Raw genomic sequence first — 13,763 nt, forward strand, 5'->3', positions numbered from 1 at the left:
ATTCCTGAGTATGTTATGAAGGCAGAAAACATTTCTGTTTGCTTCTGTAGTTGTGGTATAGTAGTGCGATATACAGGAAGGTTTACTGAGAGAACGAGCAAACTGATAATCTACATTTCTGAAATAATCTCCATTTCTCTCTAATCTTAAATTATTTCAGTTCTGATCATGTCATACATGATTATCACTCCAATTTTTCTAAAAATGTATATTGCATTCTTTTCTACTCTAAAACTATGAGTCCCCAAAGCCTATTTAAAATCTGGCTCTTACCTAGCTTTCCACATTATCTGTTATCCTCTGCTCCAGGCAAGATATGATATTCCTGTCTACCAAACACACTATACATATACTTTCCAGAAACTGGAAAGTTCTGCTTCTCATATCTTTCAAAGACATTTTAAAATTCCTCCCTTCTGCTTAGCTTTTGTAGCATTTGTGATTTATAGTAGCTATTCAGAACTTAAGCACTGTCTGTCTTAAAATGTCCTCCTGTTTAAACACTTATCATCCATCTAGAAAGACCCTGAGCTCCTAGTTCCTACTTTATTCTTCCTTCTTATCTCATTGCTTTAAGGTTTAGTTACAGTAATTTTATAGAAAGTACCCAACAAGATATTTTTAAAAAACTAATGGTCTATACATTCTTTATGTTATCAGATAAAGCAGACCTCCATTGATTCAAAGAAGAAAGGAAAATATTTTAAAATTCCCCTCTGTAGCTGGAGAGATGACTCAGTTGTTAAAGAGGGCTCGCTGTTCTTCTAGAGGACCCAAGTTCAGTTCCCAGCACCCACACCAGGCAGCTCACAACCACCTGTAACCACAGCTTTAAGGGATCTGACACTCCATCTACATTCATGGCCAGCCCCATACAGATGCATATACACACAAAGAGAGATGCACATATACACCTAAAATGACAGAATGAATCTTAAAAAAGAGAAAACTAAAAAAGAATTCACTTTCTGTATGTAGACTCTGGCTTACAAACCCAAGGCTCTCCAAAGTAGAAATAGGTATACTGGTCTCTATACTGTTCAGGTGCAACTTTAGCATTTATTTAGATGGTTCCTTTGTATTATTTGAAATTGAGTCTCACTATGTATCCCAGGTTGGCTGTGAACTTTCTTCGTAGCTCAGGCTAGCCTCAAATTCACCATCCTCTTGTCTTGGCCAACCAAGTACTGGGATTAGAGGTGTGGGCCACCACATTTGGTTTCAAGTATGACTTGCAGAAGAGATTACAAAGTTATCTCTATCCAGATTTAGACACAATGTCTTTCCAGAGTTAGTCAAAGAAAGTGACTCTCAGAAAGCAACAGACAGGAAGTGGTTACAGGTGATGCTATAGCACATGGTGGGGGAATTTACTGAGAGGCATGAAGTACAGAGGGAAGGGACAGGTATGAGAAGAGCTCTGTATAAAGCCGAAAGAGTTGAGTTGGGAGAGTATTAGACTGAAGATGAGCTCTGTAAAACAGCGAACCAGACTGTTCCATCCAGAGATCACAGAACATTCCATCTTAGAGTAATAGAACAATTTCACTAGAATGGGCATTTGCTACCGGAGGTGAGGTTTATCATCCTAATCTCTAGCTCAATCTAACACCTCAATAGCTAGCACACTCAAGGAATGGACATAAATCCACTGGGTAGGAGGGAATGCACTTAGGGTCTTGTGTATGCTGGGCAGGCACTCTATCACTGAGTTACAGCCCCATAGACACTGACACTTGCTCAAGAACAGTAGGAAGATTTAACACAGAATATAGAAAAATACTGTGGATAAGTGCAAAAAGAATATTATCCCCCAAGCATCAGGTAGATAATTATGTTGCTGAAAATAATATACTGTGTGAACAAGAAGAAATTTTTAGTAATTTGAAGTCTTATTAATATATAAAACTACATGGATTTCAAAAGTAATGAGTTAATAATGATCTGGAGTCTAGCTGGTAAATTATACTTACAAAAATAATGAATCAAGATAAAATTGAGTTAACAATTTTATCTCATAAGGGTGATTTAAAATATTGACTCTTTTTTTAGTTTTAAATATAGAAATAGGACTGATGAGATGGCTCAGGGGGTAGGGACTCTTGCTGAGCAACCATAAGATCCTGAATTCAAATACAAAAATCAGTGTGGCCACATGTGCTAGTAAAACCAGTGCTGTGGAGGACTGAGACAGGAGGATCACTGGTGCTTGCTGCCAGCCTAGCTCCTGGTTAAGTGAGAGATCCTATCTAGAAGGAATAAGGCATACATACACACTAAAAATAAAGAGAAATATAGCTTAGGAGGTTACTAAAATTTAACTACCTCTGTGTGAGAAGCAATAAAATGATGCCTACCTTCATAATCATTAAAAAAGGAAGAGGAAAACCATCTCTGTGGTCAAAGATATACAAAATAATATGAAAAGCAAGAAAACATGGAAAATAATTGCATAAAAATGGTATAGAACCAAACACATCAATTGTCACAAGAGATGTTAACATGTTACACATTACTTCTGAGGATTAAACACTGTGGTAGGGGTAAAGTTGGAGAACTTAATTTCCACTTTGGAATATACAGGTGACCACTCTGGCGTTCTGTCCCTCTTCTTTTTAGCAGGGAATTAAGTTCTGCTATTTACCTAAACATAGTTGGCTCTCTGCATCTGTGGTTTGGTGTCCATAATTCAAACAACAGAGGATCAAAAGTATTTTTTTTAATGTGACTGTTCTGAACCTATACAAGCTTTTACCTTGTCCTTATTGCATAAATATAGGGTGTTGAGTACTTACATAGGATTTACACTGTATTAGGTATTACAACTAATGTAGACACAATGTATATGGGAGGATGTATACAGATTATATTCAAATGCTGTATCATTTTATATAAGGGATTTGTGCATCTTCAGATTTTGATATCTGTAGGATTTCCTGGAATATCTATGGATATTGATGTGTTACTACTATGAAGTTATTTACCTTTCAGTTATTTAAGTTTGTTCTGTCTGTATGTGCTAACAATATGCTAGTTAAATAGCATTATATATTACATTTAATTTTTAGGGAGTAAACAGGTTTCTTTAAAACATATTATATATATATACATATATGCATTACATGAATACACACATGAAAATATGTACATATGAGCAAAATGGAAAAAAATATTTCAAATAACTTTATTCCTTTCTGCTGACAAATCATGCTCTACTGCCTAATTAATACATATCTGTCATATCTGTATTGAATGCCTGCTTACAGTATCCATAATCTTACTTATGTATAATATATTTAAAGAGTATAACTGAGAAATCTACCATGCAACTCTTACATCTAAGGCCCAGGGAACATCGTGGAAAGGGGCGGGGGGGGGGTCTGTAAGAGCCAGAGGAGCAGGATACCTGCTTTTAGTTAATGCATTCTAGACATGATAGGGAACCTGTACCCATGAAATCTCCACAATATGGTGGCCTAACATGACTTGCATAGTGATAATACCAGTTGACAGGCTATGCTGGATAGCTTTAGTGTCAACTTGACACACCTGGGTTGAGGGAGCCTCAATTTGGGAATTGCCTTCATTGGATTGGCCTGCGGCCATGTCCATGGGGCATCTTCTTGATTGCTGAGTGATGTGGGATGTGGGAGGGCCCAGCCCACTGTGGGTGGTGCCACTCTTGGGCAGGTGGGCCTGTGCTGTATAAGAAAACAAGCTGAGCAGGGGCCAGGGGAGCAAGCCAGTAAGTAGCGTTCCTCCATGGCCAATGGTGCTTCAGCCCCTGACTCCCGGTTCCTGCCCTGAGTTCCTACCTTGGGCTCCCTGATGAACTGTGACCCGGGATATATAAGATGAAATAAATCCTTTCCTCCCCAAGTTGGTATTGGTCAGAGTGTTTTGTCACAGTAGTGAAGAAACAAACTAGGACACAGGCCAATGTGGATGTGGGAAATTTCATGGAGTTCCACCTTTAAATGAAGAGCTGCAGGCAATCAATGGATGCTGAGGGAGGGAGAATCAGTTTTCTCCAGGGACAAGCTCTCTGATTCGTTATCTAATCCCAAGGGGTAGGTCTTAAACACATATACACATCAGCATCACTAAATGGACTCGGTGCATTATATATGTGCATATTTATAAATGTGTGTTTGTACATATAACAACAATAATCAAAGAGGAGGATAAGAAATTGAGAGGAAGTGGGGGGATATGGGAGGAGTTGGGGGAGGTGGAAGTGATACAAATACAATATTCATGCCAGGCATGGTGGTGCACACCTGTAGTCCCAGCACTTGGGAGGCAAAGGCAGGCGGATCTCTGTGAGTTCAAGGCCAGCCTGGTCTACATAGCGAGTTCCAGGACAGCTGGGGCTACAGGGAGACCCTGTCTCAAAACAAAAACAAAAACAAAACAAATATAATATTCATGTATGAAATTCTCAAAAATAAAAAAATGTACAAAGAGTGCTATTATGTAGTCACCTTTTACAACCTAGGATTCAGGGTACAGCACTACTATAAGTTCACTGTTGTGAGCATTCATAACAAAATCATAATTGCAGATGACACTGGCATCTATATAGTTACTGAAATTCATCTGATTGCATAAAGTTTCTTGAAGCCTGATTTATAGAAGTGAATTTGCTATAATTCAATATGAATAAGGGCTTTTGGAGCTCAACTTAAGGAAAAAGAATGATATAGTTGGTTCTCATAGACATCTATATAACCACTGACAACCACTGATTCAGAAGGAAAACAAAGCCACTATGACCTTTTAATTGACAAGCTCATCTTTAGAAAATGTAATCTGGATTTTTATTCTTATTTGAGGATTTTAGGAAAAAGGATGCTATAAGCCAATCATGTCCTCAATCCAGGCTATATTCGTACTAGGCAGAATCCTGCTGTTATTCTCCTGCCCAGTTGCTATTATGAAAATGACAAAGTAGTGAAATTACATTTCCCATTATCATTTCCAGATACTCTCTGGCAATGGTTTGTTGATTCTAATAACCTTCAGACAAAGCTGTCAGCAAAGGAAATGGCAGAAAGAACACAAAGAATAGCCTCTTCAACAACAGAGGCCTCTAAAACCTGGGTATCACTCGTACAGCTCCTGACGTGAGTGCTTCAAATTCTATACTAATGCTTTGTTTGAGTTCTAGAGAGAGCAATGCACCACCTCAAGTCAAATTACATATGATTCTTATGAACATAAATATGCTAAGATCTTAAAAATGAAATGTCTTACCTGCTATAGTATTGAGAAACATCAAGTACTCAAAATTGGAGATTTCCCTTCTTTGCCAGCGCTGAGTCATGTTGGAAGACTTATAAAGCTGTCGAGGAGTGGCCAGTGATATCCTCCTAGCAAGTAAGCATGCCAGAAAAGAATCTCAACTCACGATTTCAAAATCTAGCATTGATTAATATATTTGTTCGATATTATTCAATTTAAAATAATTTATGGCTTGGCATTCATGGGTAAATCATAAAATATTTTAATTGTAGAAATTATCCCTATTTGAGAACTATTTTATAGAGAAAACAATTAGTAAGAATAAATTTTAAAGCAACTCTGTGAAAATATTTTTGCAAATAGGTATTTACAGTACACAGAGACAAAAATGATAAAACCATACTCAAATAAATCAAGGTAGATTTTAAACAATACAGCAAATCTACCACACACTAATAAGCTCGTAGTTACTTGGGTACCTACTTGCAATAGTCTGTCTGCCTCACATGTTAGGTAACAACAGTGTCTGTCACTGAACTTTTTACATTTGCCTCCCACAGAATGTGCAAGGTATATAGTCTCTATCTACACAAAGTATATCTTTCTATTGAGATTAAAACAAACAACTGAGAAATTTGAAAAAAAATTCATAGGCCCAGGGATACAAAGTTTTAGGGAACAGATTAGGAGAATCTTTGCACTTCTAGGTTCAAAATGTTTATCTGGTATATTTCAAAAAATATGATAAAGCTACTGGGGTCTTAAAACTTTAAAAATTCATGTTATACTTAATGCCACAGTAATTAAAAAAAAAATTCTTTTGGTCTTTTTTGAGACAGGGTCTCCCTGTAGCCCCAGCTGGCCTGGAACTCACTATGTAGACCAGGCTGGCCTTGAACTCACAGAGATCTGCTTCCCAAGTGCTGGGATTAAAGGCGTGTGCCACCATGCCCTTTTTCATGGTGCTCTTTGTTCAAGAGAAATACCTAGTAATTCTGTTCATTAAGCTGATGGGTTGAAACAACTCACTAAACAATGTCTGCTATGGTCTGATTGTGGTTTCAGCCTGTCTACCAAAAATTCATGCACTGGGAGCTTGGTCCCTGGGGAGGCAGTGTTGAGGTGGTGGGATCTTTGAGAAATGGGGCCTTATGGAAGGGCTAATGCTAGTTTATGGAGTAAGTTCTCAAGAGAGTAGGCTGCTACCATGAGGCAGCCTCACATGCTTGGCCCCATCTGCACCTGGCCATTTTCTTTTCTGCTTCTGCACTACATTGAGATGCCCCAGGGAGCCCTCACCATATGCTGAGCAAATAAGTTCACCTCATCTTGCACTTTCAGTCTCTTAAAGTGTGAATTAAACAAGCATGTTTTCCCTTAAATTACTAGCATCAGGTAGTCTGTGTAGTAACACAAAATGGGCACAATGTCTTGAGTAGTCTTTGAAAATTTAATAGTGATAAAGTGATAAACATTTGTGTTCGCTTGAAATGCCTGCAATTTCTAGTGGGATATGTGTACCTGTTAAACACAATGATTTCTCAAAATTGGTATCAAATCTGACAACAGCACCTTCATTTCCTGATCCACATTAACTCTTCATAGAGCTATTATTTTTGAGCATGGCGAACATTGAACACCTCAGTCTCACAAATGTGTCATTGAAAAGAGGAAGTGCTACCTAATGTTGGAACTGAGAAATCAAAAGCATTAAGTGGCATAATAAACAGTGATGGCTTCAGGTCATCAACTCTATAAATATAACCAGAATGTTTCCTTTTTTTTTTTTGGTTTTTTTGAGACAGGGTCTCTCTGTAGCCCCGGGTGTCCTGGAATTCAGTATGTAGACCAGGCTGGCCTTGATCTCACTAGAGATCCGCCTGCCTCTGTCTCCTGAGTGCTGGGATTAAAGGCGTGTGCCACCACGCCCAGCTAGGATGTTTCCTTTTCAAGTGAAGAATCTAATTAAATGCAGGCTGAACTGACGGTGTTGACTGAATAGAAACACAAACAAGAGAATAGTACTTAGTATGAGGTGTAGAATATGAGTAAGTGTCTATAACTTTTTGTCCAGTGTAAAAATACTGCTTTTGGATTAACACGAGCCGCCTTGCGCAAAACAGCAACTAGAATAGCCGAGCTGAGATGAAGATAGTAGTCACAACTAAAACACAAAACAAGGTCCCTGGCATATCAGAAGTCCTTAGGGAGCCAGAGCTGTGAATACTAATTAATTAAAGAGTCATTCATAGCTGGATATGGTGGCGCATGCCTTTAATCCCAGCAGTCAGGAGGCAGAGGCGGGCGGATCTCTGTGGGTTCAAGGCCAGCCTGGTCTACATAGTGAGTTCCAGGTTGGCTGGGGCTACGGGGAGACCCTGTCTCAGAAAGACGAAAAAAAAAAAAAGAAAAAAAAAAGGCATTCATTAGACTGTGCTAACTTAATGGAAACAGTCCCTTTGTTCTAAACCTTTGCTTATTAAATAACAATCTGATTTGAAATTTGACTTTTTTGGTGAACTTGCCAAAGAACTAGCCTAAATGATTTTGAAGTCAATTGTTTTAGGAGTATACCTGTCTTAGAGTTTGATAATGTTTTTCTTATTTAAAATTAGTATCTGAGGATTTTAGCTTAAAGTTCTGGAGAGCTGAGTTCATTCTACATCATTGACAAAACCCAGTGTCAAGAAAGCAAAGCGAAGAATGAATTTCTAGAGTCTTTGTTATTGTATCAAGATATACTAGAAAGCTTCTACCTGTGAGACCAGGTGTCATTCTGTCTGACAATTCTCTTAACTGTAGTAAGATCTTCCATAGTAGACACATGCAGGTTCATGGGAGTGGGACTATGTATACATACCTACTTTACCTATCTACTTCCATCTGTGGGTGTGTGCATGCATGTATACATGTGTATACTGACAGGATGTCTTTACAGTTCATGAAGTGCCCTTATTTAGTCTCTCAAAGGTTTTTCAATTTAAACATCACTGCCAAGATAGCACCCCCATTTTATGTAGATGAGAGTAGCACTTCTTTTGCCTAGCATCATTTATTCTTTCAACAATATTTGTTGAATTCCTTTCCTAGTTCATCTAGCAGGCGCTCCTATTATTACCCAGCTTGCAAGCACCAGGTCTGGGCCCACTTGTAGTGCCTGAGGCCCCTTCTTCTACTTCTAAGATTGCAAGTCTCAGAAAATATACAAAATTGAGCCTTCAAGAATATTACTAGGAAACTAAGAATGATCTAAGAGTTTAGGGGACAAACAAGCCAAGACAACAAAAAGGTATTTTGAGACACAAGAGCATTATGAAGTAGAGAGAAAGCAAAACAACCTAGCATGTATTTTGTTTCCAGTTTTTCTACCTACCCCCCCACAATCTTTCAGAAATAAATGAGAGACCCAATGCAAAGAGAATTGTTGCTCATAATAATAGCTGCTGTGGGGCTGGACAGATGGCTCAGCAGCTAAGAACACTGACTATTCTTGCAGAAGACCCAGGTTCAAATCCCAGCAACCACATGGTAGCTAAGAACTGTCCATTAACTCCAGGGGATCTGACAACCTCTCTGTCCTCTGTGGGCATTGCACTACATGGGTGCACTTACCTATATGCAGGCAATACACACATACACATAAAATAAAAAATAATAAAAGTGAATAAAAAATAGCTGCTGCTTGCTTTAAATGAGTTCAAGTTCAGACAAGTTTTGAAGGAAATTACACAGGCCCCTAGAAAGCCCTTTGGCAATCTCTCAGGAATTATGAGCACTGAGCATTGAGAAGGCTGCTGCGGGCAGGGGCGTATGCTTAATCAGAAAAAGTTAGACCTACTTATGAATTCTTAATGTTCATACCTGGAAAAATTCTTGAATTGGTATTTAAACAGAGTTTGTAAGCACTTGGGAAAGGAAGCAGTGATTACAACGAGTCAACTTAGATTAATATGAACAAGTCTTACAAAACTACCATCATTGTCTTTGATAGATTCAATGCATTTTTCTTTGACTTGTATTTTCTATAAGTGCTTCATTATCTACTAATGTCTTGGTTTAATCTTGTCATTCTCCTAGCAAACATCCTGAGTGTGTGCACATGTGTCAGTGAACTGTTCTTGTACTGGAAACTTGTAGAGAATAGATAGAATTTAACACAAGGGAACCCTGGCTGAAGAGAACTGAGAAAGCACTTCTGCAATTAGGTGTTGTGCTAGGTGCTGCAGATTGAAAGACAAAATAAAACACACTCCTTGTCTTTAGAATGCCTGGTACCTATTTACGGGAGACAGACAAAGATTAGCTTTCTTTCTCATCTAGGAATACCCTGTGATAATGTTGAGGTACATACAATTTTGTAGTACAAACACTCCTATCTACCCAAAGCCTGCCTCTTTTTCTACCTGTGAACAGAGAATTCCTCTTTTGTTTACGGGGGAAGTAGCAAGGAGTTGAAGTATGTTTTCCATAAATTCTATAATCTATGGGATCACTGGGCTCTATAATCTATGGATCAGCAAACATCCTCCCAGTTTTAGAGGTGGAAGATGATCTCTTTCAGCCAAAGCCATATGAGAAAGATTCCTAGAGGCTTCTGAGAAATGTATTCCTTCCTAAAATAGGAATCTTCACAAGAAATTGGCTGTGTCATTTTCCTACTAGTTGTATGAGGTTGGAGTGTGGTTTTCCGCACATGAGTCTTGACATCACTGGATATGAAACAGTTCTATGAATGTCTTAGCTCTAGAGCCTTTTTTTCTGTGCTCTTTCTCTCTCCCACTCCTTCTCTTACTCTTTTAAACACACACACACACACACACACACACACACACACAGAGAGAGAGAGAGAGAGAGAGAGAGAGAGCAAAACAAAACAACCCCCAAAACTCCTACTTCTAAACAGGTACTCAATTGACTGGAACCACAAATAGACAATTCAAATAATTAGTAACTGTGTTTTCTGTTTAGATTACTATCTTTTAGTAAAATAAGGTTTTAAATGATTCTTTAAATGATACCAAGATGAAAGATTTAGGTAATAGTTAAAATTACACTACAATGTATGATGGATAGTTATATATTATACTATAATATATCTTAACCCTTAAAGGTGTTTAGAAAAAGCAGTATGTAAACCCATCAGTATAGAAGCTTCTTAAGGTATATACATACAAATTATAGAAGGAGATTAAAATGAGTTACCATGTAAGAAGGGGACATTGCCTTTACTAGATACCATAGATTTTCAAAGTAAAAGCATAATGTGGGAATGAACTCCTCTTTGAAGTTATTGACTAGGGGTCCCATAGACCTTCAAACAATACTGTCCATTGCCCCTACTCTTGGTTACCTACCAGAACTTGATGGTAAGATCCTATTGCTGAAGACAGTACATACATGAGCCATAGAAAAACAAGGCAAAATCAAGCTGGTACTGATTTCAAAGTTTTGTCTCTACTGACTAGCTTTCACAGTGCTGCAAGGTGCTATGCATGCTACCAGAAGAAAGTTAATCATTAACCTTACCCAGTTGTGAATCCCACATGTTTCAATAACTGGCCTAGCAAGATATAATTTCTGGTGCAATAATGGCACAAATACTATGGGAATAACCAATCACCTTCTAATTAGATTTAAGGTTCACTTCAAAGACAGAGCCTGTATCTGACATTGATATCGGGCCTAGAAACATGTAGCTAGACAGGTCACAGGCCATAGGGGAGAGTCAAATACTATTATTTGGCTAAACAGATACAGCATTAAAGCAACTCTAGTGACTTATTGTTATTGTTATAACCATAGATTAATGCATCTCTCAACTCGCAACAGAGAAGCTTTCTTTATGTAGCAGATGATGATTAACACAGAAACCCACAACTGGCTAATGTTCAGAGGATAAGAAACTGCAGAGTGATTATTCATGAATTGACACCTATAACAAACTTCAGCCTCCAAAGTCTTAGGAACCATAGCACAAGAGGTGGTAGAAAGGTTTCAAGAGCCAGAAGTAGTGAATGACCACAAGGAAACAAGTATTCTAGGCAGCTGGGAAGTTACTCATATGAACTCACAGCAATGGTAACAGCATGCACACATACGTTGCAAGCTCAAGTCAGACAAAATCCCAGCATAGTCGTGAGAAAATGGTAAGAAGCCCCTACTTTACTAGAGGAACTATTGGAAACCAATGAATCCTGGGAAGGGGAGAGTCAGTCTCTTTTAAGGGTGTGACTCTTGGTAGGTTAACGAGGCTCCAGTGGATGGACCCACACTGAAGGACATTCTGGGACACAAATTTGACTCTATAGACTATCTATCTATCATCTATCTATCTATCTATCTATCTATCTATCTATCTATGTATATGAGTGGGTGGGGGGGTTGGGGAGGGAATCCATCTAAATACTAAAAAAATACATTGTATGAAATTCACAAAATTTCAATTAAAAAAGCAGAAAACAAACAAAAAGTACACCATAATGAATGACTGTTATTCTCAGTAAATTCCAAGAGTTTTATTACCTTACTAAGCAGCCATTTATAAATAGCATTTATAACACTGTAATTTACATGCTGTTGCCAAGTATTAATTCATAAACACCATGAGTGACCTTTGGTATGCTAGTACTATATGATTTTAACTAGAAAAATGTTTTCATTAATGCTAGCTGTGATGTGTCATCAGCCTTTTTACTTAGTTACTGAATATGTGCTAAGGAAAAGTATGCCCTAACCATTCATTCATTCTCAAAGCAGTAGTTTTAAATACTTCTTTCTCTATAAATAACTCACAGAGAAAGAAAATTCTCTGTTTTTTTTTGCGGGGGGGGAAGAACTATAATGGGACACTCCCATTTTTATTTCTGTCATGTTGAGACCGAGATTTGTAAACAAACGACAGATAAATATGATATAATTACCTGGCTTGTGGCAAACCATAGCTGGTCCCCACTCCAACCCGAGGCAAGCTATAGACAACTTTTTTAACTGTTGCTTGATCAGGGAAATTAAACATCACAGAGGCTGTGGTAAGAAGAAAAGAAGGTGATTTAGAAAGCCACAGAAGAGCTGTCAATTTCAGAGATCATTGTTAAGTATGTATCATGGTTTATCTGTAAAGGTAATGAATCTTCATGAAGATGACCCTTCTTTGTAACTCTGCCCATGTGAACCAAAGTGAACATCTTCAAACACACTAATTCTTTTTATCTTCTAAAAAGTTTTTGTTTTACTGATAGCCAACAAAAGGAAGAATACAGTGGCAATAATCAAACAGTATTTCAGCATGCAAATGAATAATATCCAAGTATGAGAACATTTTCTCTCAAGCACGTAAGAGGACTTACTTCGATTTGCCATAAACACTTCCAGAGCGGTGTTTTGTAGAAGGTAACGTCTTGAAAATACAGCTCGTATCTCACTGAACATCCATTTTCCATGAAGCCCCTCAGTGTATGCAAGAACCTAAAAGAAAAAGTTTAAAGGGATGGTAAGCAATAAAGTATGAATTTAAGGCTTGGAGAGTACTTTATACAGTGCTATATTAGAGTCAGTAAACTGGGGATTAGAGTCCTGATTTCATGATACATCATGGCATTGTCAAAAATTTCTACCTTTCTAAATTGTCTTGATTCATAATGAAATGAAGGAGTAAAAACACAACAAAACAAACATACATTAGAAATGACCCTAACTTAAAACAGAAAGTAAATTATCATGTCTCTGATATAAACTGCTGGTTCTGCCAAAAATACCTTCTCCCTTTTCTCCCTTACTTCATGGAAGCCCATTTATCCCCAAAGTATGCTTATGGTCACTGGAGGTACCAGTTCATGACTGGCCTCTGCAAATTTTTTTTTGGTAAAAGGCCAGATAGCAGGTATTAATTAGGTTTTGTAGGTCGTGTGCTTTTCTGATGTAAGTATTCAATTTTTCCCTTGTAACCTGAAAGCAGTCAATGCAGAAGAATATTGGCTGTGTTCCAAAAAACTTTATTAAGAAAAACTGAGTTTGGAAAAAGGACAGAATTTGTCTGACCCATTGGCTATGGCAATCAAAACATTATTTCCTTTCCCAAATACTCTTGCAGCTTTGGGGTAGGACATTTGACTGGCTACTGAGAACAGAGCTAAAGGCAGCTGAGGATAGTTTAGAAAAGCTGATAAAATGAGTCTATGTAGCTGATAGCCCTTCTTCCCCTTCTTCTCTGAACAGAGATGTGACTGTTGACACCAGCAGCACTGGAGAACTATGAGAGGACAGCCATGGGAGAGCACAGCAAAGCTGGTCCTAACACAGCTGCTGGAACATTAACAGAATATTCCACATCTGGGCTTCCTGTTACATGGCACAGATCAGTTCACAGCTGATTAAGCTACAGTTGTGCATCTAACAAAGAACATTCCTTTTTGATACATCAATAGTATTAACAATACATGAACACTTTTCTACTTGCATCTGTCCTTGCATTTACTTTGTTGAAAACTGAAAGTAGCTGAGTTTCATGTACATTAGATTTT

At 38.0% G+C, this 13,763-nt stretch overlaps 1 protein-coding gene across 4 annotated transcripts in view; it reads right to left on the bottom strand.

The window, feature by feature from the left end:
- Nbea (neurobeachin) overlaps positions 1-13,763 on the bottom strand; it is a 715,145-nt gene that overhangs the window by 113,081 nt on the left and 588,301 nt on the right. For all 4 annotated transcript variants that reach the window (XM_029562257.1, XM_029562254.1, XM_029562256.1 and 1 more), the window contains 3 exons: positions 12,591-12,708; positions 12,165-12,267; positions 5,257-5,372 (listed from right to left, as the gene is read on the bottom strand). In XM_029562257.1, the coding sequence (XP_029418117.1) occupies positions 5,257-5,372; positions 12,165-12,267; positions 12,591-12,708 (337 nt within the window). The remainder of the gene's footprint in view (positions 1-5,256; positions 5,373-12,164; positions 12,268-12,590; positions 12,709-13,763) is intronic.

This window comes from Nannospalax galili, unplaced genomic scaffold (assembly GCF_000622305.1).
Source record: "Nannospalax galili isolate Female #2095 unplaced genomic scaffold, S.galili_v1.0 scaffold1354, whole genome shotgun sequence".
In the NCBI taxonomy this organism is placed as follows: domain Eukaryota; kingdom Metazoa; phylum Chordata; class Mammalia; order Rodentia; family Spalacidae; genus Nannospalax; species Nannospalax galili.